At 30.9% G+C, this 26,681-nt stretch overlaps 2 protein-coding genes across 7 annotated transcripts; one reads left to right on the forward strand and one right to left on the reverse strand.

Annotated features, from left to right (window-relative positions):
• Positions 1-5,963: 5,963 nt before the first annotated feature.
• On the reverse strand, positions 5,964-11,276 carry LOC128157234 (protein MIS12 homolog). 2 transcript variants are annotated; one of them, XM_052819693.1, is made up of 7 exons: positions 11,080-11,276; positions 9,937-10,138; positions 9,260-9,327; positions 7,611-7,709; positions 7,002-7,145; positions 6,656-6,776; positions 5,964-6,313 (listed from the first exon to the last, which is right to left on the reverse strand). In XM_052819693.1, exons 2-7 carry the CDS (start codon positions 10,106-10,108, stop codon positions 6,198-6,200), a joined length of 720 nt encoding a protein of 239 aa, XP_052675653.1. In that variant the 5' UTR covers positions 10,109-10,138; positions 11,080-11,276; the 3' UTR covers positions 5,964-6,197. The 2 variants fall into 2 exon arrangements, with proteins under 2 accessions (XP_052675653.1, XP_052675654.1); XM_052819694.1 differs by lacking the exon at positions 11,080-11,276 and adding an exon at positions 10,881-11,009.
• A 237-nt stretch (positions 11,277-11,513) lies between these two features.
• LOC128192140 (uncharacterized) lies at positions 11,514-25,743 on the forward strand. Of its 5 annotated transcripts, none has more exons than XM_052864616.1 (25): positions 11,514-11,684; positions 11,870-12,046; positions 13,075-13,207; positions 13,375-13,466; positions 13,584-13,718; positions 14,305-14,422; positions 14,566-14,642; positions 15,117-15,200; positions 15,353-15,472; positions 16,445-16,507; positions 16,795-16,932; positions 17,875-17,994; positions 18,326-18,430; positions 19,040-19,168; positions 19,877-19,966; positions 20,348-20,422; positions 21,471-21,596; positions 21,992-22,065; positions 22,226-22,258; positions 22,356-22,530; positions 23,164-23,223; positions 23,590-23,688; positions 24,373-24,486; positions 24,875-24,920; positions 25,050-25,743. In XM_052864616.1, the coding sequence occupies exons 2-25, from the start codon at positions 11,890-11,892 to the stop codon at positions 25,594-25,596; spliced, it is 2,910 nt and encodes a 969-aa protein (XP_052720576.1). In that variant the 5' UTR covers positions 11,514-11,684; positions 11,870-11,889; the 3' UTR covers positions 25,597-25,743. The 5 variants fall into 5 exon arrangements, with proteins under 5 accessions (XP_052720576.1, XP_052720578.1, XP_052720577.1 ...); XM_052864618.1 differs by having other exon boundaries at positions 19,883-19,966; XM_052864617.1 differs by having other exon boundaries at positions 16,798-16,932.
• Positions 25,744-26,681: the final 938 nt, after the last annotated feature.

Here is a 26,681-nt window from a genome sequence, read left to right on the forward strand (position 1 = left end):
TATGAATTAATATAAGTTTGATGAGTGTATTCAGAATGTATAATTTTCAGTTTTGAGGATTTGTTAAGGAAGGTATTACGTTGGAAGCAAGAATCGGCAAATATATCGCCAATTAAAGCTCGATCTTTAATCTTGTAAAGAAAATTCTGTTGCGAGAAAAAAACGTTCTGATGCTTTTATTTGATGAACAAAGAATGTTCAAATGAAAAATAGTCAAATAAATATGATTCATAACTTGGGCGCAGCCACTGTTTCAAGCCACGGTCCAGAGTCCGCATAGCTATGTCCAGATGCATGGGAGAGGATCGTACATATTGGTCGTGGTTTGCGACGATGTGGCACACCGTTCAAACCCAAAGCAACCTAGAACTCATAATATGTTATTTATCATGACGTTGTTTAAAGTAGGTTTCGTGTAGACCATTTTTCAAAAATTGTCAAAATCTGAACCATTTTTGTGACACGTTCAGTCAAGCTCATGCTTGTTAACTTTGTACCTTGCAATTAAGTGTGCCAAATCAAAGGTAGAATTGAAGTTGAATTTGATTCGGTATTTCTATATAATAGTCAATTGAAATTAAGTCAATAAATAATTTCAAAAATCTTTAAAACGAGTGACTATATATATTACATAGAGCTTAAATACCGCGCAAGTGTATCCCTGCATGCATAATGAATTTTATTGTAGTGCTATCTCAGTGGAATAATATGATAACTATCATAATTCAGTTTATTTTTATCCATGAGTAATATATTGACGCCGGCTGTACGTGCATATCAATAATACATCGGATATACATTTATTTTGCATGTTTAGACAAGCATGAAAGCTCTTGATTCTTATTTCACATGCATTTATTCTAAAAGATTTGATTAAATATGTAATTACATGTATGTGTTGTACTATAAAGAATGCTGTAAATTCGACAGTCTCGAGTATATATTTGGAATGCTTTGTAGTAGCTATTTACAATCTGGACGTGCATCCTTCAAACCGAAACTAAGAATGTTTATTGAGTATATCTTTGTAAAATTTAGCCCCATGAACTGAGTAATCGTTTCGTATAGAGTATTCACCATACACACACTGTTCAATTAATTATGCTAAATAATTGAGGTACATATACCATTATAAAACAGTGTAACTGTCACTGAAAATAGTTTCAAGTTAGAACACATTTCATTGGATTTATTAAGCAAAACAATAACCTTGCTCGATTTATAGATAATAATAAAGCAAAAGTCAATTTTTAATTATAAGAAACTATGTTGCATTTTACTGTATTTAATTCAAGACTACTAGTATTTCAAAAGTCTTGTTAGTACTTTACATTTGCTAGTACATGTATTTAACGTGGGGCTGAAATTTCACTTTAAAGTTGCCGTTATCCTATGCAACAAAAAAACAATAAGATTAATACTATGACTAAAACATAGAGAAAAAACAATTACCATTACTTCGCCTTATAGACGGAACAAACATAACTAGTATATTTTAATCTATGAATCAGGTATTACAGATATAAATCTTTATAGCTTTGGTAATATTACATAGTAGATTAATTGATCAAGATTACTTGTTTATTTAGGGAATTTCCCTGTGCGTTCCTACTTACAAATTAAAAGAACTATTTCAAAACTTGTACACATGTTATTATATAATTGAATACGGCACTAGAACATTCTTCTTAATCATTGATCTGTTATATAAGATCTTGATATTACCAGATTTATTAAATAATTCTTTTTTTAAACAGAATTTTATGTGTAATGATATTAGTACAATGATAATTGGTTTCCAATAATCTGTTCATGCCCAAACCACTTTAACAATAGTTTTATTGTATTTTTCTAATCAATTTCTTTAATTATCATTAATAAGAGAAAAGTATATTAAAAAATACTACTCCCGAAAATCAAGTGTCTATTTAGTAATACAGTTACTATCTACCTCTAATACTAAATAACTGTGTAATTTAGGTAAATATTTATATTATGCAAACAAGCATCGAACTCTTGATGTGAATAATCAAAATTTATTATGCACACTTTGTATGTCTTACTGTTTTTAATATGTATATGTTCACATGTATAGCCTATGAGATATTTGTCTCTTGGAATAAAGAACTTGAACTTGGAAAATTATAAATGAATTAACTATAACCATTGCATGTAAATACTATAGGAATGGAAATTATAAATGAAACTTCTTTATCAATGCTTTTTTTTTTAAAAATCCCTTGATTTATAAATATATATATATATATATATATATATATATATATATATATATATATATATATATATATATATATATATATATATATATATATATATAAAAACGAATAAGTCCTTGGTATAGGTAACGATATAGAAAAATGTTTTCAGTAGACGATAACACAATAATCCATTTCTTTCAAATTTGAAAGAAATGGATTATTGTGTTATCGTCTACTGAAAACATTTTTCTATATATATATATATATATATATATATATATATATATATATATATATATATATATATATATATATATATATATATATATATATATATATATATATATATATATAAAGAAACTTACTCACGTCTCTCTCTCTTATTTTTAGTACAACAAAACAAATCAAGTCATTTTGCAATAATAATAATAATAAGCACAATTGGACTTTTTCCTGTTATTACAGTTCATATTACGTATACTACATGAATCAGCCACCTATGATTCTTTCAGTTTGTGTATGAATAAGAGGGTTCTCCGTCATTTCAAGTTTACCAAGCCGCAAAACTTGTATACATTGAGAACCATATTTATATTGTATACGTATATAGCATGTTTTGAAAGGGGGATTGGACAGACTTTCCCAAAAATAAAAAAAGGACATTTTGTCAATCTTCAAAATCCCGATTGGGGGTTAAGAAGGGGGTGGCGTGTTCATGCGAGTACGTAGTAGAAAAAAATGTCTATACTTCTATATACTTCTATATTACTACATGACGGGCAAAGGCAAGAAGGCTGGGTGCTCAACAAAATACCCATGAGATCTTCCTTAAACTTATAAATATATTTTTGTCCAGAAACTAAAAAATTCCAAATCAAATATTTTGGCTTGAAATTTTTAACATATATCTGTATCTTTATAAAAAACTTTTCGTCTAAAGGGGGTAAGTATATTCTAAAATTGGCCACGACAATCCAGTCCTCGGGACCTGGTCACGATTTAACAGGACCTGGTCACGATTTAACGGGACCTGGTTACGATTTAACGGGTCATGGTCACGATTTAACGGGACCTGGTCAAGATTTAACAGGACTTGGTCACGATTTAACGGGACATGGTCACGACTTAACGGGACCTGGTTACGATTTAACGGGTCATGGTCACGATTTAACGGGACATGGTCACGATTTGGATCAAATTCTATTTTGTTATTTTTATTATTTAGAAAGCTTTCAGAATGCATTTCTAATTATCAAATAGAATTTGAGAGTCAGTCGTTGAGTTAAAGGCAAGATACAGGGCTCACAATTCTTTTTCATGTAAACAAGGCTCGTGACCTGTTTTTGTTTACATATGTTCAATACAATTTATACAAGTAAAAAATCTTTTTCAAGCTGATTTGTCTATCCTTTTATTCATTATAAACTCAATAAACAGTTCCTTGCGTTTAACACATTTTTTTAGGTCTAAAACTGGAATTTTCACTTCAACATTCAAAATGTAAACAAAAGCTTTCTTTACATTATCATTCCAAAAAATTATAAGCTCTGTACCTTGCTTATAACACAACGAATGACACTCAAATGTTGGTTGCCTATTAACAATTCCCGACCGAAACAATGTAAACATTTAAATCGGTAAAATAATTTTTGACCAAAATCGTGACCATGCTCTTTTATAGTGAATTTAAAAAAGTGAATTTAAAAAAGTGAATTTAAAAAACTTGTAGTTCAAACAGTAAAATTGCCTTGCACTACACATAAAGTAACATTACGCATTAGTTTTTATTCAATTCAAATCGGTTTTCCTGTCATGGTGGCGATATGTAACACTTTGGTTTGTTAAAAAAACAATCATGGAACGTAACTACGTAAAACTATAAGGTAATAAGTCCAAAACAATTCCCCATTTAAACAATTTACAGATCCTTGCCTGGTGTACTTTTTTCGTTCTAAATTTCATAATATATTTTATCAGTGACCGTGGAACATTAACCTTATATGATGAACCACGTTAAATCATTTTCAATATAAATTTACATATTATTTTTCTTTTCGTTACATCAATTTATTGCTGGCTTTTGTTGCTCAGCTGAGCAATGTGGTCCCTGGGCCTCTTCTTTTTAAACAGACTGAGGAGGCAATTTTCGAGTAGATTCTTCCAAAGAAAATACAGTCTACGATTCAAAGGAGTCAAATGGATTCAAAAATAGAATTAAAGACTTTTCAAGTTCTGGAATAAAAAAAAAGCTCGTCGTTTTGGATTGTCTTACTTTTAAACAGGTCTAAAGGCAATCTTTGTTTTTGGAGGATGTTACTGAATTTCAAAATTCCAATTTTTTTTTTTTATACCATACTCGGAAGTCCGCATAACAAAGACATGGTGAAAGTTTTTGGAAAATTACATTGGTATATAACAAGCCTGCGTATATATTTCATTGGGAAAACTTAAACAGCATATTAAAATTAAACTATTGATGTTTTGTAGCAATTTAAAAGGGTTTTGTTAAAACGCAGAACGGAAACTAGATCTGAAAGCTGAACAGAAAACCTGATGGACGATTACCACAAGTATTCATGAAACCAAACCTGACACGTTGTAAACAGCTACCTATTCGCATGTTCTTTCCATGCGATCGCTCAGGCAAAATAAATACAGTATTTATGTACAGTCAAACCTCGTTATCTCCAACTAGGTGGGACTGGTTATAAACTTCGAGATATCCGAATATTCAAGACATCAAGGGTAAAATACTTAAAATATAAGTAGTTGGGACTTAACAAATCACTTCGACATATTCATTGTATCTGAGATAGCAGTATTCAAGATACCGAAGTTCAACTGTAGATACATTCATGTCATACATTACAGAACTAATACTTTAAAGCAATATGAGCTTTATTATTTAGAATTTTATTTTGCTGCAAAAACTTGCTAGTAGGAACCGTCTGCATATAGCTTAAACTTTATTGATAAATAAGACTTGAAAAAACATTATTTTTTGTCAGAAGAAAGATCTCTCTTCTAAAGAATATATAGCAGATCAATTTTTGTACAGGACGACAATATTTCAATTTTGCTCAAATTAAGGCTTTTCAACGACTTTTTCCACAAAAATATGGCAAACAGAAATTAAAAAACAATGATATTTTTTGTCATTATAGTAGAAAAAAACATTTCCGTAAAAATTTTTTTTAGCATAAATATTGCAGCTCATATTACTTTAACCAACTGTGCTTTTTTGTTAGTTATGAAAACTGCAGAAAAAAAAGAATTTATGAAAAAGGAAGTCTTATTGCTCATACTTATATCAATATCAGTATGTAATGGTACAAGTACCGTCCCACAACCCACTGCGATTCTCACAAACGCCCGTTATTAAAAATGATACGTCAACATTTGTACAATCATAATATTAAGTCGAAGTGAATCCTCAGTTAGGTTTCTTTGAATAATAATTAATTAAAATGATATATGTGCTCAAAATGTTATGCATATGCGATATCCATATACATAGGTTATAAAACCTGTAGTTTGACATTTTCGAATGAGAGTAAATTACACAATTGAAAATTTGTAATATTTTAAAACAGATTTAGCATGAACGTAATCTTATTCAAACTGTTCAGTGTTTTTGTTGATTCTGGTTACATACACAGTGCTATTCAAATGTCAAAGAACAGGAAGGCCTTACCCACGACCAGTAAATATAACTTAACTATTCTACCAGCACACTAAACTTGATTTGAAAATAATAACTTTTATTTTAACTATAAAATTACTTTGAAATTTGATTTCTATGGGCATAACTTTTTGGATAGATATCAAGAAAAGAAGACTGCATATTAAAGTAGTGCATAAAGTTTAAATAATTAAAAATCATAAAGTAACAAATGCAGTAATATTTGTCACAACAAGCAAGTAATTTTAGTCAATTACAAGAAATATCAGTCCACAACACAATGTTTTTTAATTGTCTCATCCTGTTGTAGAGTTAGTGCTTCCTTTTGGTTCATTTTCTAGTCCATTTACTGCACTCATCAAATCTTTTGTCTTGTCCAGAACAAAACTGAGAGAATCTTTAATACCTAAAACTATGAAAAATAAAAATCATTTCAGTAAGGATTTTCTGCAAAAAAGTCCAATTTAATTTGCATGTAATATAAAGTACCAGGGCTGCATTTTACAAAAGAACTTATGACAAATCAATAAATATTAACAGCCTCGTAAAATGATCTTTAAAGATCAAAACAGACACAAAACCATTTGTTTACAAATATTTCAATTTCATAATTGTGTTTTCCAGCCATAAGAATAAATCATGGATTAGTTGGTGATTAATTAGCATTCATTAATTTGGTCATATTAAAGTTGTAAGTTCTTTTGTAAAATGCAGAGTAGAACATGTAGAAACTATAATGTTGCAGGGCCCTTACCTCCAGCGTCTGTGGCAGTACTATCCAGCTGCTGAAGATACAGTAAAGTGTTATCTGCATGTTTCTGTAGATTCTCGATATCGCTGATCTGCTGCCTCACACATTCATTTCCATACCGAACCTGACAAATCAACAAAGCAAAATCTTATGAAGAAATATACACATTACACATAGAACATCGAATGCATCGTTTACTTTCTGTATTATGTCTGTAAACCTAAATTTACCTGTATGCAAAACTAACCAAAAAACAAATAAAACCCAACGTCAAAACTACTGCAATGCAATATGCCATATATAAATCATAGCAAAATGTGGCCACAAGTGAAAACAAGTGAATACTTACTGCTATGATGTGTTTACGGAGCTGTTCCATTTCTGTGTCCAGCTGGCGGTCCTCCTCCGGACTGAGGGGGTGTGTCATCTGTACCCTGTCCTCAGGGAGGATAACATCCTCAGGAATGGTGAATACATTCTTCAAAAGGTATGACTGAAAATGGAGGGAAAAAAAGAGAAAATTTAAGCTCAAATAAAACCAATCCCATCATGTGTTTTAATTTACAGGTGCCATATTCCAATTGACTTCTAAGTTTGGTGAAGAATATCTTGCCAATCGCACTGATGCATACATTTGCAGCTATAAACAACTGCATGTTTACATATCTTAATCTTTATTCAGTTTCGTTCCCTCATTGGTAGATTTAAAATAAATATTTCTTAAGAACAAGAAAGATCAAGGAGTTTGCCCAGTAAGCATATTCGATACCAAGGTTTCCAGTGTTTCTGAGAAGAAAAAAAAATTGTGAAAAGTTGATGCCTATTACAACTACAGCAACTGGATTTATTTTGATCAGAAAAGCTCACTTGAGTTTTCGCTTCTGACAAGTTTAAAACCACACAGCTAGCAAAAATTTCCGACTATGTGTAGGATGATGTAATAGAAAAGTTTACTTACTTCTACGTGATCAAATTTTTTGTCCAATTTTTCTACAAGGACAGACTGTATCGTTTCCATAGCTTGTTTAGTTTTCTCAGGGGTTATGGTAGTGCCATACTGCAAATACAGATTAAAAAGCTGGTAATCATGATAATCATGGCATCAAAAGGATAACAACAAAAAACAGAGTACATACATCTCTTGGATAAGTTGAGAAAAATATCATCATCATGTATAAAATTACAAGAATATTTTATTATAAAATAAAATGTCCCAATTAAAAGTTATATTGTTAGTCTGTAATTTGAATAGATGCAGCTCAGATACAATATTTAAAGCAACAAAATAACTATACAACATTGAAATGGTGACCATTTTAAAATACAATTAATAATAAGATGAAATCCCTTAGAAGGACTTCTTTGCCTTAACCCTAACCTCTGACTTATGAATTTAGTTCATCAAATTTTCAAAAGATCAAGATTGTTCCAAAATCCTTTATCCAAGAAGGACTCAATAGTGCATAATAAGGCAGATAAAGCCAAAGGGAGAAAAAAAGTGATCAGCTATGACCTTACATGTAACTTTTGACTTAGAAACTAGGTTCAAGGTCATTGGATACATTTTATCAACAAGCACAAGTACCAATACCTAAAGGTAACCTTTAAGGTATGTTTGGGCAAGATCGAACAAAAGATAAGAAATCATGGTCAAAAATGGATTTCAAAGAAATTTATAACGACTTTCCTGTTTGACCTCAAATCTTTGGTCAAGGTTACTGGATATCCTTTACCTACAAGCACTCTTTATGTAAAGTATGAGCCATTTAGGGCCAATGAGATAATATATGTCCAAAGATTTTCCCCAAGGCTGCTATGACCTTGACCTTTGACCTAAAATCTTTGTTTAATGTTATTATTAGTCCAAAAGGTCACTGTGGGTGAAGTTTGAAACAAATTGGACCAAAAGTAGACCATCTATACCGCAGTTCTGCTATGTCCTTCAAGTTTGGCCTAGAAACTTGGTTGACGGTCAAACCCTTTATCAAAAGGCACTCTGTATAAGAAGTATTGACTAGTGATTTCAAATGAAAAGATGGATGGACAAATGGATCATTATAAACATCACCATAGCAGGACTATAATTATGCCTGGTAACTGTAAAATGGGATTGATAACCCATAAGGTACTGTCCAGAATAAATAGTTAATGACTCATGGATAAACTAGTTCTACAAATGCCCATGGGTAAGACATTAAAAAAAAATAACTACCGGTACCTAGAATTAAGCTGAATACATGTGACAGGACAGTCAGGCAAAAAAAAAAAATATCAAAGAGCAATAACTCTGCTGTAAGTATTTCAATTTACTTCCCTATACCTGAAAGGGCATACGAATAGACAAAATAAAATAAATTTGATAAAAATAATATACCACATGATATAAATCCTATTTTTCAATATGCAATTTTTAAATGCAGCTTAGTTACTGGGATTCAATATGACCTTTATTATTTAAAAAAGGCTGCAATACTTTTAATCTATGAAAAAAATAATGTGATGGTACAAAAGTACAGTAAACATCAAATAATATATCAAAACCATTTCATTTTGTGTAAAAGATATCATTTCATTTTTAAGCTCAAACACACCGATTTACACTCTTACCCCTTCATTTATATATGCTTCCATGTGCGTAAGGCCCTCTCTAAGATTTGTGATGACAGCATTATATACTGAAACAGATGACTCAACATTATATATTCTAAAATTTCTGAAAATAGAGTTTTATTACTAAAGAGTTTTAATTTATTGATTCAGCCTTGGCATGATAGATGATACATGAATACATCTGTCTCCTTTATTCAGATTTTCTCCTTTTAAATATGCTTTATCATATAATATACCGTAAATAATTGGTTGAAAACAAATTCATTTTTTAAGATTTATTTTTTTTGGCACCAAGCAAAAAAAATAAGCCAAATTGTGCCCTAAAAATGACATTAAATTGATAATAATTTGAATGTAGTCTCTGGCATATACTTGATTATAATGATATATTTTTAATGTTATTAATAACCATAGTACATGTAATGTTACTCTATTTCCATTGCTTGATTGTGGAAGGAAAACTTCTTCAGAGCTTTCAATATTATACTAATGTAATGATTTGAGAGAAGTAATGATGTACATTACCACATTAAAAACGTGAGACTAAATCTATTTGTTCAAAGGAAGATTTTTCTCCATACATGTACCATGCTTACATGTTACCTATGACATACATGTACATTCCAACTAATATGTTCCTGATCATATAAATGAACATGTTTGTTTAATTTTACCTCCATTGATAAGTGATTTTGGTGTGAAGCCAAGATATTGGCATTCATATTCAGACAACTCCCCCTGTACAATGTCATTCTCAGTATCAGCAGCTACTGTTGACAGAGACGACTCTGAGCAGGTGCTTGGCTGTTCTACAACATCTTCCTCCAATTTCTTTTCAGGATCCATTTTTCCTCAAGAATCCATTTATTCTAGAAACTTTTAAAAAATACCAAAATTTGTATTCTCTTTTGAGAAGTGGACAGGCATAGTGGATGTAGGCTATGCCTGTCCACTTCTCAAAAGAGATACAAAATTTGAACACTAAGTAAAAAGGACAGTCACTGGCCTAGTATATTTGTGATTGACTATCGAGTATAGTCATCAAAGAAATTGTATGTAAAGCTTAAAAAATGTTTATTTTCTGGTGTATGACCAATTCTCGCCAAGCACCATTTCTCGCCAGTGCATTGTTATGCCATTTCCCGCATATAATTTTATGTGTTGATAAAATGATGTAACAATGCACTGGCGAGAAAAGTCCTTGGCGAGAATTGGTCATTTGCCAGTATAAATTGCAGATTATTATGAAAATTCAATGTTTAAATATGATCAATCACCGACATAACTCACATAAGAGATTTTATTTACCGGTTTTAAATAAATTGATGTCCAAATAACTATGAGATATATGGTATCATGGTATGTAATTATACATGTAATATAAAAGAACTATCAGCAGACCTAGAGTAATGTCAATGGGTAATTGTGGTATTCGGTAATTGTAGTGTATTGTAATCACTAAATTTTTTGTAGCAATTGGGTGTAATGCACTTCTGTAATTGTAATGTAATGCATTACTTGCATGAAAATGCCAGTATGCCAAATCAACATCGATAGTAGGTGATAGTAATTTTGATTTAAGTATATGGTTCGATCTTTATATCTTTTATCGTCTTACCATATTTAGGTATTTCTGGCAGGTAATTGTTAAAAAAGCCAAGAAAAAGTAAGACATTTCGGACTATCGTGATCCCAGCAGACGTTACAAATAAGTTAAGGTTATATAATGCAACGGACTTAATGTAAATTCAATATAAATTATATTGCATCAATGACACAACACATGAATATTCTAGATTATAGACGAGGATACTTACTTCAATACTTGCCGAATATTTAGTTAAATTTTGGCGCGCCTTTACTCTCCAAATAATAACTTTTCAAAACCTTCTTAAATATACCTTCAGAAGGAAACTTTAAAGGGATAAAAATTAATAGTATTGATAATTTCTATTATTTTCTATTTCAAATGTTAGTTGTTTACAGAATATACCAAAAAGAACAGTAAATTTATTTTTGTTTCAGGATAAAATCACAATAAAGTGTAGACCAAAACCGTTGTATCATTATTCCGGATAAACGCGTGTTTAACATTAAAAATACTTTTCAACACTACCTAATATTATATTATATCACAATAATGTTTTTATAAATGATTTCTACCAAAATGTCTGTACCATATTTGAATTTAGAAATATCATTACAATATCGAAAACAAAAATTCCATACTTTATAGTCAGTTGTCGTCTTCCGGTGTTGAGCAAGATTTTTGTTTTGTTTTATCTTTTCCAACAAAAAAGAAAATAATAGCTTAATCTGAAAAAAAACATTGTTTCGTGTATGCATTGTGCTTTATGAGAACTTTATACTCTAATTATTAAAAGTTCATCCACTGAAAGCCATCAAAGTGAAGGAAAAAGAGGTAATGTTTTCTTTTTAACCATGCACCTTTTTGTATGTGTTGAAAGCGTGGAATTCCATGTTATGGCTTCGAAATAAAGATAGTGTAGGAAATAAATATTCAACGCCCATGATGTGAAATTTATGTAAGTAATTTGATTGTTCATTATTTTCATGTTCTGTTTTTACAATGTTAACTGTAAATAGATGGTCAATACCAAATCAAAATGGAGGCCAGTTCAGTATTTATAAAAACGGAGATTGAAGATGCAGAATATGAGAGGAGTTATAACTATTCATCGAATGATACATTAGTCAATAATGAGGAGGACTATACAGTCACGGTCAATCCAGAGGCTGTATTGGATATCAAATATGAACGAGGTAAGATATGTGTACCACGTCTTAAAAATGATATGTTGTAAGGTGTGACAGTTGGGATGAACACGTACAGCTTATAATTAAATGAGTGTCGCAGTTAACTGGAATGCAAGGAAATAACGAGAATCATCTCAAAATCCAGCAAATTCTATCAAATGTAACCATTTATTTAAATGTAAGTTACGATTAATAATTTTTCCTTTAAAACTCTGAATAATCAATAATAATGATAATGAATTGCTTTAAATTTAACTGCTCTCTTTTGTTTGAATTTGCTAGATTTTGAGAGGATTTCAGTGCAGACTTCCTTGGATTCTGGTTATTTGTTAAGCTGTTAATACAGAGTTCTTTCCCTCTCTTTGAAAGTGATTGCGACATCAGATTGTAGGGTTAGTGTTAGTGTTGTCTGACTTTTAAGAACTCCACTGAGAATTTGCTATTAGCAGTATAATGTGTCATTTATCTATTAGAAGCATGACATTCTTGAAATACATTTTTATGGTTCTCAACATTTTCGAAAAAGTTTTACTATGCTAATGAGCAGCACTACACCACAGTGATTAAAAGGGATTTATTTGAAATCTTTGTATGCATAAAGAAGGCTAAGGGCTTTCAGTAAACTGAAATTGAAAGGATGTTTTACTCATTAGAAGAAGTATGCGTTTTTAGAACTAGTGTGAATAGCTTATTTATTTATGGACTATGAGCAATTAAGCATTTGCTGAAAGGTAGTTTTATGATGTATAGTTGCATGAAGCATGTAGAAATAATCAGTAATCTGAGCTTTGTTTGCTCAGATTGTATGAGATACTTGCATTACCAGCATTTATTATTTTTATGCTACATGTACAATCATGTATTTCATAGGGATATGCGCCATAGGATATAGAGATCTGCTCTTTCTATTTCAGTACCTGACCATGACAGAAAATCATACAATATAAATTTTTTAAATTGCAACATTTTATATTGCTAATTTTTGATTTTGTTCTTTTTTTTATGTATATACATTGTATCTGTGAATTTTTCAGAAGAGGACCCCACTTCAAATAATTCAGAATCAATAGCTGCATTTTCCAGCAATGCCTCTGGCTTAACCGGTGACAATGATGTTTCAGACTCTTCACAACCAAAAGAACCGCCTGTGCACAAAGAAGTGAACAGGTATTGGCAACACAAGTGGTTTTTTTTTAAAAAAAAGAATTATGATATTTGATATTAAAACTTTTTATACAAAAATTTTTATAGATAGATATACATGTAAATTTTAACTCTTTGGGTGCATTTGTTTTATTAAATATAGAATTCTTTATACTGATTTTTCAATTTAGACGCAAAAGGAAGTTGCGTGTTAGACGTTTGGATGCTAGACAGATAGAAGAAACATGTGAAGAGAATGAAGAAAGCGCAATGGTCAGCCAAGGTAAATATTAATATGTTCAATTTTAAATCTACACATCTTTATCGATAGAAGGTGTCATCAATGTCTTTGTCACTTATCATTTTGCATTATTTTCTACTGTACATAAACTTTATTTAGTGAAAACTGAACCCGAAGAGTTTTCAACGATTTGGAATTCTGAGGATACCAATAGTTTTGATGGCACAGCTATCAAGATGGAGGACACTGATAATGGTTTGGGTTCAGACTCCAATTATATGGAAGGGGGCAGCAGTATGTACTTTAATTGATGTTTTCTTTTCAAACATATTGATACAAAATTCACTAACAAAGCAATGGGAGTGAAAGAATATATACATGTAGTTCCATAAAAAAACCCTCAAATTGATATAACTAGGACACATTAAAAAGTTAAATTTTGCAGTTGTGGAGAACTGTAGTGATTCTGTATGTAAAATACAGTGGACCAGAAGTTTTTGAGCTTCTTTACTGCACTTTAAATTTTTTACCTGTATGTTTGCATTTCACTTTTACTTTAACTCTTAACAATTTAAAAAATTGGAGTTATTGCTTTTATGGAATAATGAATGCAATCAGGCAGTTGTATGATGGTAAATTGTATTTAATAGAACAATGATGCAGTAGATATTCAAACATACATTTAGTACATATTTAGTGGTTCTTATATTATCACACCCATACCAAATATATTTGTTGTTTTTTAAAAATCAAACCAATTTTTCAAACAACTAATATTCATCAGGTGATTACCAGTATATAGTCTTGTCTATTCTTACCTGCACTGCAGTTTTTATCAGGTTAAAAAAAAAGATTTTTATATGAAATTTGATTGCACTAGATGGAACAACAGAAGTTGCACCTGGAGAGGATTTTGTGATAAAAACTGAATCTGAATCCCTAGAGGATGAAAGTTCAGCATATTCCAACCATGTTCAGAGTACTAGCAAGAGGAAGCGGTATGTACACAGAGAACTATATCAACAAGAACATGCTTTGATATCCGATATATGCACATAGAAGAATATTCAACATATGATCCGATCTATGCACATAAAAGAATATTCAACATTTATCATCTTTTAATTTATATTTGAAACAGACGAAGCCTTGAAGAAAATTCGGATGCTTTTCAGAATGTTCCAGTCGGAAATCTGATGAGTTTACAAGAGTTTGAAGGTATTTTAGATTTTGATATATGATGTGATTAAAACCTATTAAAAGTACTGATAGAGGTGTTTTTATTTGTATACAATGCCCAATGTTAGATTGTACAGCATATGTTATGTCTTTTAAGTTTGAAGTCTTCATTATAAACACTATTTTTTATTTTCACAGTAATGATGCTCTTTTATATTCAGGCATGTATATGTGGATTTCTTATGATTGAAATAATTTTCTTTTTTGTATTTTTAAGTTCCATCATTCATATTTTGATATTTGTAATTTTTCTGTTGTTTTATTTATTACTTGTGCAATTTTCTTATTGTTATGACATGTTCTATTCAATGTTTTATTCATGATTTACAAAGATTATTTTTTTTATATATATGTTATCAGTCTTATTTCTAGTCTTAAAATATTTCCTTACATGTAAATTACAGTACATGATTTGTTGAGAAGATTTTTCTATAATTACATGTACCTTTATAGGAGATGCTTCAAAATCTATTCGTGGAAGAACCGGCAATCGTAGCAGTGAAGCAAAAGAAAAAACCAGAAAAACCTGGTTTCTAGGTAAGCAATGGCTTTCTGTGTGACCAAGGCATTTTGCATCTGCAATAGAGAGAGGAGAGAGGAAGGAGAGAGAGAGAGAGAGATAAATAAATAGAGAGGAGAATAGGATTTTTTTCACAACTTTATTTCTTTTTTAATGAACCTTTTTTCAGATGAAGATAAGGGAATGTGGAAAAGAAGGTCATGGTATGAAGAAGAGGCTAAGAACATGATGCAGAAAACTCAAGAAGACCTGAAACAAATTGAAGAATTGTACTCAAGCAAATCTGGTGGTAAGATTTTACTGATCAATTTAATCATTACAGAATCATTTGCAATAAATGTGATATGTTTGTAAAACAAAACTACATGTAATGCTTAATATCACTTGTTAATTCATTTGGGAAATATAAGTCCAAATGATATAACTACATACAGTAAAACTCAGTTAGAGTGAAGTCCTAGGGACAAGTGGATTTACTTGTTATATCCATAATTCCTTGTATTCGTATAACAAATTCGTAACAACAGGTGTAGCAAATTCACTACATACATTTTTTTCCTTCCACATTACTACCTTTTTTTAAGGCATAAAATGAAATACCTTCTCTGAAAACCTTAACGATGGGATGGAAAATCGAAGGATATATGTTTCAAACAATTGCATCAGTTGGTTTGCTAAGTTTTCAAATCAATGAACAATTCACCGTTAAAGGTGTCATTTTCATTATTTTTCAACTTTGCAGGACTCAAAATTGGTTTGCTCTATAAATTCGATATAATCAAGTTTGTTAATAGAGGTAAAAAATTGCTTGGATTTATTAAAAATCTTGCATGGGACTCAACAAAACTTTGCTGTATCCCAGTTTTTGCTATATCCGTATACGTATTGTACTAAACAAGGATTGCTGTATATGTTAAAAAAAATGGCTGATTTTTTACTGGTGCACAGTTTTCATTTTGAACTTGATCTGTTATACCCTATTAGGCCATAGTCATAATTCATGACATTTAAGAATGATATCAATAGTTTTTTGTTTGTCCTTGTGTAAATGATTGATCCATAGATGATATTAAGCATTTGACTTTCGGTTGCATGGATTTGGACTTTCATTGATCAAATACAGACTTATATCTAGAATTTTTTCTTTGCACCACAGTCAATTGACTAATCTATTGATGATATGTAAACGCAACTTACATGTATAAAAAAAAAAGTAAACATTTATGTCTATTAATTTCCATTCCTTTAATTTTAATATCAGGACAGTCAAAAGAAACATACATATCCATTTTGCAGTCTTCAGCAGAAAAGCCAGAGACAAAAGGTTAGCTAAAACGACTTGTTTTTGAATAATTACCATGTAGTTTAAGGCATATTTGATAATTTTTAGGTGCTACAACTATTATATTTTCTAAAAAAAATTCTATGGTTTCAATAGTGATTAATATATTTTCTTGCGGATAATTTGTTTTGTTGATTTAGAGATGTAAATGTATTCAAACTGACACAAGCTTAAATTCATTAATGTATGCTTAAAGTTACCTGGTTTAAACAGAAAACAAATGAAAGACATAATATTAAAACCATCTTAAAACATGATTATCTTTTAAGTAGAAAACAAAAGAGAAGTTAAAAGACTTGTTGGAAGAAAGAGATCTCGATATGAAGAGAAAACAGAGTTAATGAAGAGAAAGACAGAGGAGGATGAGGAGTTCATAGACAGTCTGAAAACCATGTTTAAACGCCCAGGTAATTTATTTGAACTTTGATTAAACAATATCAAACAAGTTGCAACCATGTGTAACACCAGCCCAACCCCCCCAAACATATACACACACACTCCACCCCCTCCCCATCCAACACACACCTATATTGACATTAAACTAACATTGGAGGTCTAAAAACAATTTTCATTTTCAACATTCAGCTGAGATGTTTGTATATATCAGACAAAGTATAAAAGCTATGTAGAAATATCTAGTTAAGATATTTTATATAAATTACACAAAGAGAAGATTTTGCAAATTTTATGATGATCCATGTAATACATTTACAAAAATTATTATTATACCTCAATATGATTATTCTATATAACGCAACATCTGATAAGTTCTAGACAATCTCGTGCCTGGGCAACAAAACGTTGTGTCTCCTAGGGAATAAATATCATGTCTCATCCTTGGAAATCTTGGGTTTTTTCATCCCAAAGGTATGAAAAAACCAATATGAGCATACTATGTTGACAAATATGATGAAATCCAAAATATTTAATCATTTAAATTCTCTTTATGCTACGAAAATCAATTTTACTATATTTGATTCCAATATATGAAAACAAAGATAGACAATTAGAAAAAAAACCCCAAAATCACGGCGTTATTGATTTCGACAAGTAAAAAATTATTAAAAATTGACGTCTGTTGTATAATCATTTGTTGTTCGGTATAATAAAACTTTTACTGCATGAATGTTCGGGAAATATGAAGATTCCCCCAGTAAAATTATATTTCCCTCGGGCTAAGCCCTCGGGAAAGATGATTTTTCTTGGGGGAATAAATCTTCATATTTCCCTCACCATCATGCAATAAATGTGTATCGTGTTGCATGTTCATGTGTAGATGAACTGGCCGTAGTGCAATTACAGTGAAGTACTTATGATAAAAAGATATTCAGTTTGCATTTTAATTACAGCTGATACCTCAGAACATTCCAATCAAAGTATTGACAGTACCTCATCTCCTCCTGAGAGCGGGGCTTCAGAAAACTGTGACAAATCGGCAATTCTCTCAACGTCATTATTAACGTTAACAGGTAAGAGATAATAATAGGCGCGACTATCACTAACAGGTAAGAACTATGCTTTTAGTGTCAAAATCAACGCGAACTGTTAAGAAATAGTGACTAAATTGGCTGTGCTTTTATCATTCTTAACAAAAATGGTAAAAAATGACTGCAAATTGGTTATGTTTATATACATGTATCAGGACATCCCAATGTGATTACAGCTTTTGTCCTTTCAGCTGACATGTATATCATACAAAAGTAACGACTGTACATGTACATGTATAGGCTTGCATTTCATAAATAGAATGTATTTCTCTTGTGATATTATAAGTCATTTTATGAAAACAAATGGTTTCAGAATTATCTGAGTTTAATGAGAGAAGAAGAGGATCAAATAAAGTTCCTATTGAGGAAGACAAGTGGAAAGAACTGAGTAGCAAAAGTAGTGAAGAATTAGAGCAAGGTATACATGTACATGTACGAACATTACAATACTATAGCTAGGTGAAACATTGTACAGGAAAAATTCTGTTCATAAAATTTTTTAAGGTAGATCTGATAAATTAAAGGGAATTTGTTGTTGCAGTCCACTGTGTCATTGCAGATGTAGAAGAAGTGAACTTCTAAAATAAAAGTTGGCTTACAGTTTATGTAATATAAAGTAATATACATACTTTAACATCATAAATTGAAAAAAAATCTTGATATTTTCTTCAGCTATAGGGCCAGTAAGGTCATTAACAAATTGTTTTGATATGACTTCTTTTTCAAAACCTTAACAATAAATGAATTTAAGAATTCTAGATGGAAATTGCTGTTAAAAAGTTAGAATTCATCGCCAGTAGATGAGAGTTGGCTATTTCCCAAAAATGTTACGTATTGCTGGAAACCCTTTAAAAACTTTACCTTGTAAGCGAAAAGCTGTTCAGAATCTGTATTTGTACAAAATTCAGTTTTACTGATTAACCATATATGGAAATAGATGATCTTTGTTAGAACAGAGCGGATTTTTCATTTCCAAATAAAAAATATTGAATTGCTATGAATGCATTGTTTTCGATTTATTTTATAGAAATAGCTGAATTGAATGGAAAGAGAAGGCTGACTGTGCCACGGAAATCCATGTACGAAGAGAAGACGAGGGACATGAACCGCAAAACTCAGGAGGACGAGGAACTAATCAAAGGGCTACAGTCACTCAGTAAGTACTAGATACGCAGGTACTTGTATATGATTACTGCAAACTTGCACTGCTATACAGTGTTCCCAATAAGGATGATGCTATACATGTTCCCAATAAGGATGATACTATACAGTGTTCCCAATAAGGATAATACTATACAGTGTTCCCAATAAGGATGATACTTTACATGTTCCCAATAAGGATGATACAATACAGTGTTCCCAATAAGGATGATACTATACAGTGTTCCCAATAAGGATGATACTTTACAGTGTTCCCAATAAGGATAATAATGTTCTGTATATTTTTACTCAAGGTTTGAGCATATGAAACAATCATGGTATCATATGCTCAGACTTTCAGTAAAAATAAGCAGTTAGACATAGAACATTTTATGTGAATGAGGTACCGTTCAATTTTACATAGATGGCACTACCAGATGCAATGTCTGAGGGTAAATTTTGTTTGCAAGGGGTAAGTGGGCAGGGGTCTGACTCCTAATGGTAATTTTGGCAATTTTTTACTGCTGTTTGTGAATTAAATAACTTTGAATTTTCTGTGGGGAGGGTGGGAGGAGGGGTTGAAATCACCCCACAACCTTTTGTTGTTCTATGCATAATACAAATTTGATTAAAACGAAAAAAAAGAAGCTTCTAATCCAGATTTGTATTCTTGTAATTGATATACATGTGCATGATTGATATGTGTTATTCTTTGTATTTGCTGGTAAAGGAAAACTGGTGAGCAAGGATTCCAAAGAATACAAGCAATTACTGAGCGATACCTCAGTGCTCTCAGAGAGTATTAAGGAACAAGGTAATGTCAGTTTAATGTCATTATTAACAAAATATTGTTCACGTACAAGTAGTTTTAATAAGAATAGTTTTTTTTTTTAACAGGCAATGTATTGTTTAAAAAATTAAAATTACAAATATTTAAGCTTTTGAATTTAAACATTTTCTTTAAATAATTAAACAGAACTCTTTTTCTCAAGGAGATTATTACAGTCTAAAAATCAAAGAGGGACTATGCTGTATAAAATAGTTTATAGTAAAAAAAAAAACATCATATTTAAAATTGCAAGGTAAATCTGATGAATAGTTTGTTGATCACCCAGCCTCCTTTAAAAATGAAAACATTAATAGCCTGCTATTTGTTAAACGTTATCATAAAATACATGTTCTCTGTGTTTTGTAGTTGAAATTTCACCGAACACTTTCGAATACCAACCTGGACCAGGAGTCCCAGTCAAAAAGATCATCATGCCAACAGGTCAGCGTAACAATATTTGTATTACAATGTACAATAAAATTCAATGGTATAGCCATTCAAACTATGAAGATAATTTGTTTAAGGTAAGGTTTGCGGCTTGCATTTTTTAGAGGTTGTACCAAAGTTACATACCATTTTGTTCACTATACTAAAGTCTTTTTTCTCATGAAATTCAAATGAATTTTGCCCATCCCGTTTTATAACTACAAAAGGTCAAAGTTCATGATTTCCAATTTTCATTTTGATGAAATGTAAACAATTTCGTGAAAATATGTACATTTTATGTGTGACTAATATGGGGGTTATTTATGCTTAAAATGTTCGAAAATAATATCACTATTAATATCATGATTCACTTTTATTGATTTCTGATGAACTATCTAAAAAAAGAATAACATGCAACAAAAGTCTTAATTTTTGACTACTATTATGTAAACGAAAACATCTTATTTGAAACCTTTCCAAGTCCACCAATTTCAGGAAAAATGTGTCTTAGAATATGTGTAATCTGATGTTTCTAAAACACTTTTCAAAACCATATGATGCGGATTTCGTTTTCGTGGAAATTGATAAAATGCTTGTGTCCTCTTATTTTTTCAATGAAACTAAAAAACCCGCGAAATAAAAAAAAACTGAAATCAATTATGGCGTCAAATAAATTTTGACGTCATAACTGAAATAAAGGGTAGTTGGTGTTACGTCACAATGAAAATGTGTGAGTTATCTCTCTGTAACCGCAAACCTTACCTTAATTCCCTTCATGTATCATGTTTTCATTAATATCAGTTGAACATCATTTATATAATTGTGGATTTTGTTGATGAGTCGAAATCCACGAAATTTGAAGTTCATTGAAGTAAGATATGTGATTACAGGTTTTTTCATAGAACCATTGTGTATTAACTAACATATCCTGCATCCTCTGAATTTTACAAAATCCATGAAAATTGATGCCCTTTAATAATAAGGAAATTGTTATTATGATTACAATAAATGTGTTGAAATGCTAAAGTAATACTTTGGCTAATGACTAATTTTGTGATTACAGAAAACTCTCTGACGTATTTAATACCACAAAGGTGGGAATCTGACGAAGCATTGGGAGACATGGCTGAGTATGCACCAGTGTTATATAGCAATAAAAAACATCCTGATCTCAAGGAAAAAATCCCACGTAAGTTATATTTTTATTTACATGTGTCAGAGGTTACCCTGTCTAGGTCCTACATACATGTAGACATTTTTTTTTGCAAAAAAAGAAATGAATAGAAAACCCCAGTCAACTTGATATTGCAGAAGTCTCACATGTTCTACGTGATAGAGATAAATGAAAGGAAGGTTTTTGTTCATTTTACCACTGCGTATTTTAACTATATCATACAGTCAAACTTTGTTATCTCGAACCTTAAAAACTTTGAGATGTTTAAGGATTCAAAATATTGAGGGTAAAATACTTTGAAAAATAAGTGGTTGGGACGTCAAATCACTTCGACATATCCATTGTATTCGAGATATCAGTGTTCAAGATATCAAAGTCGAACTATATTTTTGTTATGATTTATTTGCCAGAATGGAATTTACGAGCTCCAATGATTGCAAAAATATGGAGAGACTTACCTGAACATACAAGAGAGGCATATAAGGTTGTTAATGATTTCAATTTTTTTTCCAATAGAATTTTTTTTTTATTTTGATCAGTAAGAAATCAATATTATGACTTTTTCTTTTTAAGCAATACAGTGAAATGATTATATTGCTGCATTTTATGCTTAATAAATTATTTCATTTGTTTTTTTTCTCTAGGCTCAATGTAAACAGAACAAATTAAAGAAAGAGGTACTTTGCATTATCCTTTTTATCTATTCTTTTAAAATTGCAAAGGTAATGAATCACAAAAAAAAACTGTTTCTCTGTTTCATATTTACTTTGTAAGGATGATCAAAAGAAAATGTTGGAAGAAGAATTGAAGAAGCATTCCTCAAAGAAACCGAAACAGAGCCGTGGCAGCGATATAGCGTACCGTGCCAGTGTCCCAGCCCCGCCCATTGCCCCCGTCAGACAGTCACAGCGCCTCATGTCAAAGTCTAACAATACTGCGACTGCAGCTGGTATGTGTAGAACTAACAAAGGGTTAAATTGACTGGGAGTGTGCTATCTGAATATAACACGTACGTTATTAATTGGTTTCAATATGCGACTGGTATATGTAGAGAACTACTAGTAACAGTCAAATGGAGTAGGAATATGCATATCTGGTTTATCATTTTTTTAGGGTATGACCTTTCGTGTAATTTTTTGAAATACAATTGGTGTACAGCATGTACTGGTCCTGTAGAGTGAGAATTTGCAAAGCATTGTTAGGTCATTTATAATTGTGATTTTTTAATATGCAAATGGTAGACTGTAAAAGTGCATATTTTCGTTGGGTCAACGTTTTGTTGTTTTTAAACAAAAGAAGGTTTTGTTGACATTTAATTTCATCATATCTTGATCTCTTTGTATTCATTAATACTTGGGTTAAAACTCCGTAATGGATTTTATTTCGTTGATTTATAAATCAGTATAAATACTGCCTATGAAAAAAACAATATTAAATCCTTAACAAATATTTCTGCTTCTACAGTATGTAGAATTCATCATTGAATGAATGAGAAATCCACATATCTGCAAAAGTTTAATTGGTCAAATATAAGTTGTAATAGATCAGATTTTTTATGTTTGGTATGAAACATTTTTTACAGATATAAAAGTGAAGGATTCACCAGAGAGAAGCTCAAGTCCTGGCAGTGGAAATATAGATTGTAAATGAGTCAATTTATATCTCTTATAAATTTGAACTGAAAGACAGATGAAATATCTAATTTACTAGCAATGATTACGGTAAAACATGCTTATAGCGAAGTGCCAGGGATGGGCGATTTTGCTTCGTTATAAGCGTAATTAGTTATTTCCATACTATTTACAACATGAAATAAAGTTACGATAAGGAAAATCATTTCGTCGTAAGGGTCAATTCATTTTAAATGTGTTTGCTATAACTATGTTTTACTTTACATGGAATTTTTGTTTATAAACACAATTTTCTAGAAATAAATTTCATCAGTGTTTACTGGTAAGTTTTCCTTACAATTCTTTTGATAAATGAATGTTAATTTTTGTTATTACAGTAAGAAGGTCCAAATATGCAGAGAAAACTATGATGCTTAACATGAAATCAGAAAGAGATAAAGCAATGATGGCTGAAGCAAATCTACCGGTGCCTAGAGGTATTCCATCTACTAGATATGACAATAAGAAAATGTTTTTTTTTTTATATCAAAATCTATGACAATATTTTGTAAATATACATCTCCTAGAGATCATAAAATTGAGTGAATTATAATTGGTTGTCTTTGGATAGTTATTAAAGTACAGTCAATGTGGTTCTTAATTAGTTTGTTAATTATCTTTACTCTAATACACCTGGAAAAGTAATTTGTTGAGGTTAAATCTTCCCATTTCTCAGTGCTGTCATGTTTAAACTACTGTAACTACTATAAACTATATTTATAGACGAATTCTTCCCAGTTCTAATTGCAGCCATGTTTAAACTGTTGTAGCTACTATAAACTATTCTATTTGTAGACGGTCCATCATTACAACTTTAAACTATTCTATTTATAGACGGTCCATCATTACAAGTTTAAACTATTCTATTTATAGACAGTCCATCATTACAACCTTAAAATATTCTATTTATAGACAGTCCATCATTACAACTACAAACTATTCTGTATAAACTATTTTATTTATAGACGGTCCATCATTACAACTTTAAACTAATCTATTTATAGACGGTCCATCATTACAACTTTAAACTATTCTATTTATAGACGGTCCATCATTACAAACTTAAACTATTCTATTTATAGACGGTCCATCATTACAACTATAAACTATTCTATTTATAGATGGTCCATCAGACAGGTTGCCTGGTTCCCATTATGCTCTGTCCATGCAAATGATGGCATTGAAAACTCGACAGGAGATGGCTACCCTAGCTCAATTAATACCTCAGGAAAAAGGTTATTTTTATAAAAATACAATGTATCACTGTATTCATTTACATGTAATATGCAGAGGAATTTACTATTCAAATTTTTATCAGGCATTGTCCAAACATTTTCTGAGAAGTTACTAAACAAAGGCAGTTTAAAAATAATGATTATTGAAACATTATTCATAGCTATTTTTTTTTTTATATACAATTTTTCAACAATAATAGATCCTATCAATTTTAGAATAAATTATAGTTTTTGAGTTCTTTTTATGAATTGAATTTGTTAATGAATTTTTTGGCCTATTCAGTTCATTATACTGAATATTAAATACATTCCAAGGGTTTGTATGTAAAATTGAACTACTTCATTGATGATATTGATGCTTGTTCTAACAAGTTTATTTTTTAAATAGTGGCAGCTATTCAGTCAAGGCAAGCCATTATACCAAAAGATCAAAGGTAAGTTATTTTTATCTTAAAGATGATAGTAATCTTCAGGAGTATTTATTATAATGAACATTTGCAGAGTATGTTCAACAATTTAACATTTTTCCTTTTTATGTAAAACTACATGAACATCTATTTTAGAATTGAGGAGGAAATCGAAGAAAATCCACCACCCACAGTTTACATCATAGACCATGGAAAGTTAGTTCAAGCCAGGCTGAATGGCAATCAAAGAACAAGTGACAGTCCCCCAGTGCAAAAAGACGTGAACTTAAATCAGAATTCTGTGTTCTATGTGCGAAAGTCACGGTACAACGAAGAGCCCGAGAAAAGTGTTGTGATGGAAGAAAGTGTGCTCATGTGTTCAGAATGTGGGGAGGAATTCACCTCGGTGTCCGACATGGATTCACATAAAACTCTGTCCCACAACTACAAACCTTCTGTTGTTCTACCCAAAGAAGACACTGCTTTGCCATTCATCAAGTTCGAACCAGTTGACGAGGACTTTGACAAAATAGAAAACTCGTCTTGCTATGCAGAGGTTGATTCAAGTAAAGGAAGGAAGAAAAAGAGCAAAGGGAAACTGAAAGTGAAAGTAGGCAAAAGCAGAAAAAAATCGTCAGATGAAGCGCAAACAAACTGTGGCACCTGTGATACAGATATAAAAATAAAGACGGAGGTCTTATGACTAAAATGTAAATCCAATGTCTTTTAAACCGTTTTATTACTTTGAAACTGCACCGCATTTAATATTACAAATCAGTAATTTGTAATGTTCTGCAATTGTTAAACCATTTGACATTTATAATTTTACATATTAAATCATTTTATTACACTCTGTCTTTGTTTTTGATATTTCAATAAGCATTATATGAAGGTCAAGTATATGTATATACTTATAGATATGACCTGTAAGTCACATATATGTTAGAACTTTTACAATCTGAACATTTTTTCTACCAATTTTTATTAGAGCTCCGCTCTGTGAGCGCCCCATTGGCGGATCCAGAGGGGGGGTTCCGGGGGTCGGAACCCCCCCTTTCTCTGGGACATATGAATTTTTTTGAAAACGTTTAATGCCTAGTTAAAGGCAATTTTTCCCATTTACAATAGAAATACTGTTATTATCTTAAATAAATGCTTTTAAAATTGATAATTTAAATAATTTCGTACTGCGTTTCATAATTTTGTTCTTACATGAAAAAAACTAATCGATTTTTTATCGAAATAAAGTACATTGTACTCCCCTTCAGCATCTGGTGTTTACTACACTGAGTAAACATGTGGAAAATTAAAGAAAAAAATACATAAAATTAAGCAGTATGGCTAAAAACACAGATTTATAATAACATCCACAATGTTTTTTCTACTCTATTTCTTTTTTTTTAAAAATTGATTATAGTTCATATACAGTTTTGAACTGTCAAGCCATCGAGTAAAACGACGTTCAAGTACGAGTACACGCATTCGTTTTACTTTAAAACCGATTTCAAATGTATTGTTTAGTTAATTAACTAAAGTAATTATGATAGATGAGTTTTACTTCGTTTCATACGAAAAATACAAAGAAAATTACATGACCCGCTTATGCGGGTTATGCTATTTTTCTGGAATGCTAGCTACCTTCATACCCACATGAAACACAAAAGAAATTTTTTTTTGTTTTGTTTCCAAGAATCCGAAATTCTGTTACAAAAATACCGTGTAAAGGGTTTATATGTAAACCATTATGAAAATGCCCAACTTTTCAAAACTTTTCTAAATATGATCGCA

The sequence above is a fragment of the Crassostrea angulata genome, chromosome 7 (assembly GCF_025612915.1).
Source record: "Crassostrea angulata isolate pt1a10 chromosome 7, ASM2561291v2, whole genome shotgun sequence".
Classification (NCBI taxonomy): Eukaryota; Metazoa; Mollusca; class Bivalvia; order Ostreida; family Ostreidae; genus Magallana; species Magallana angulata.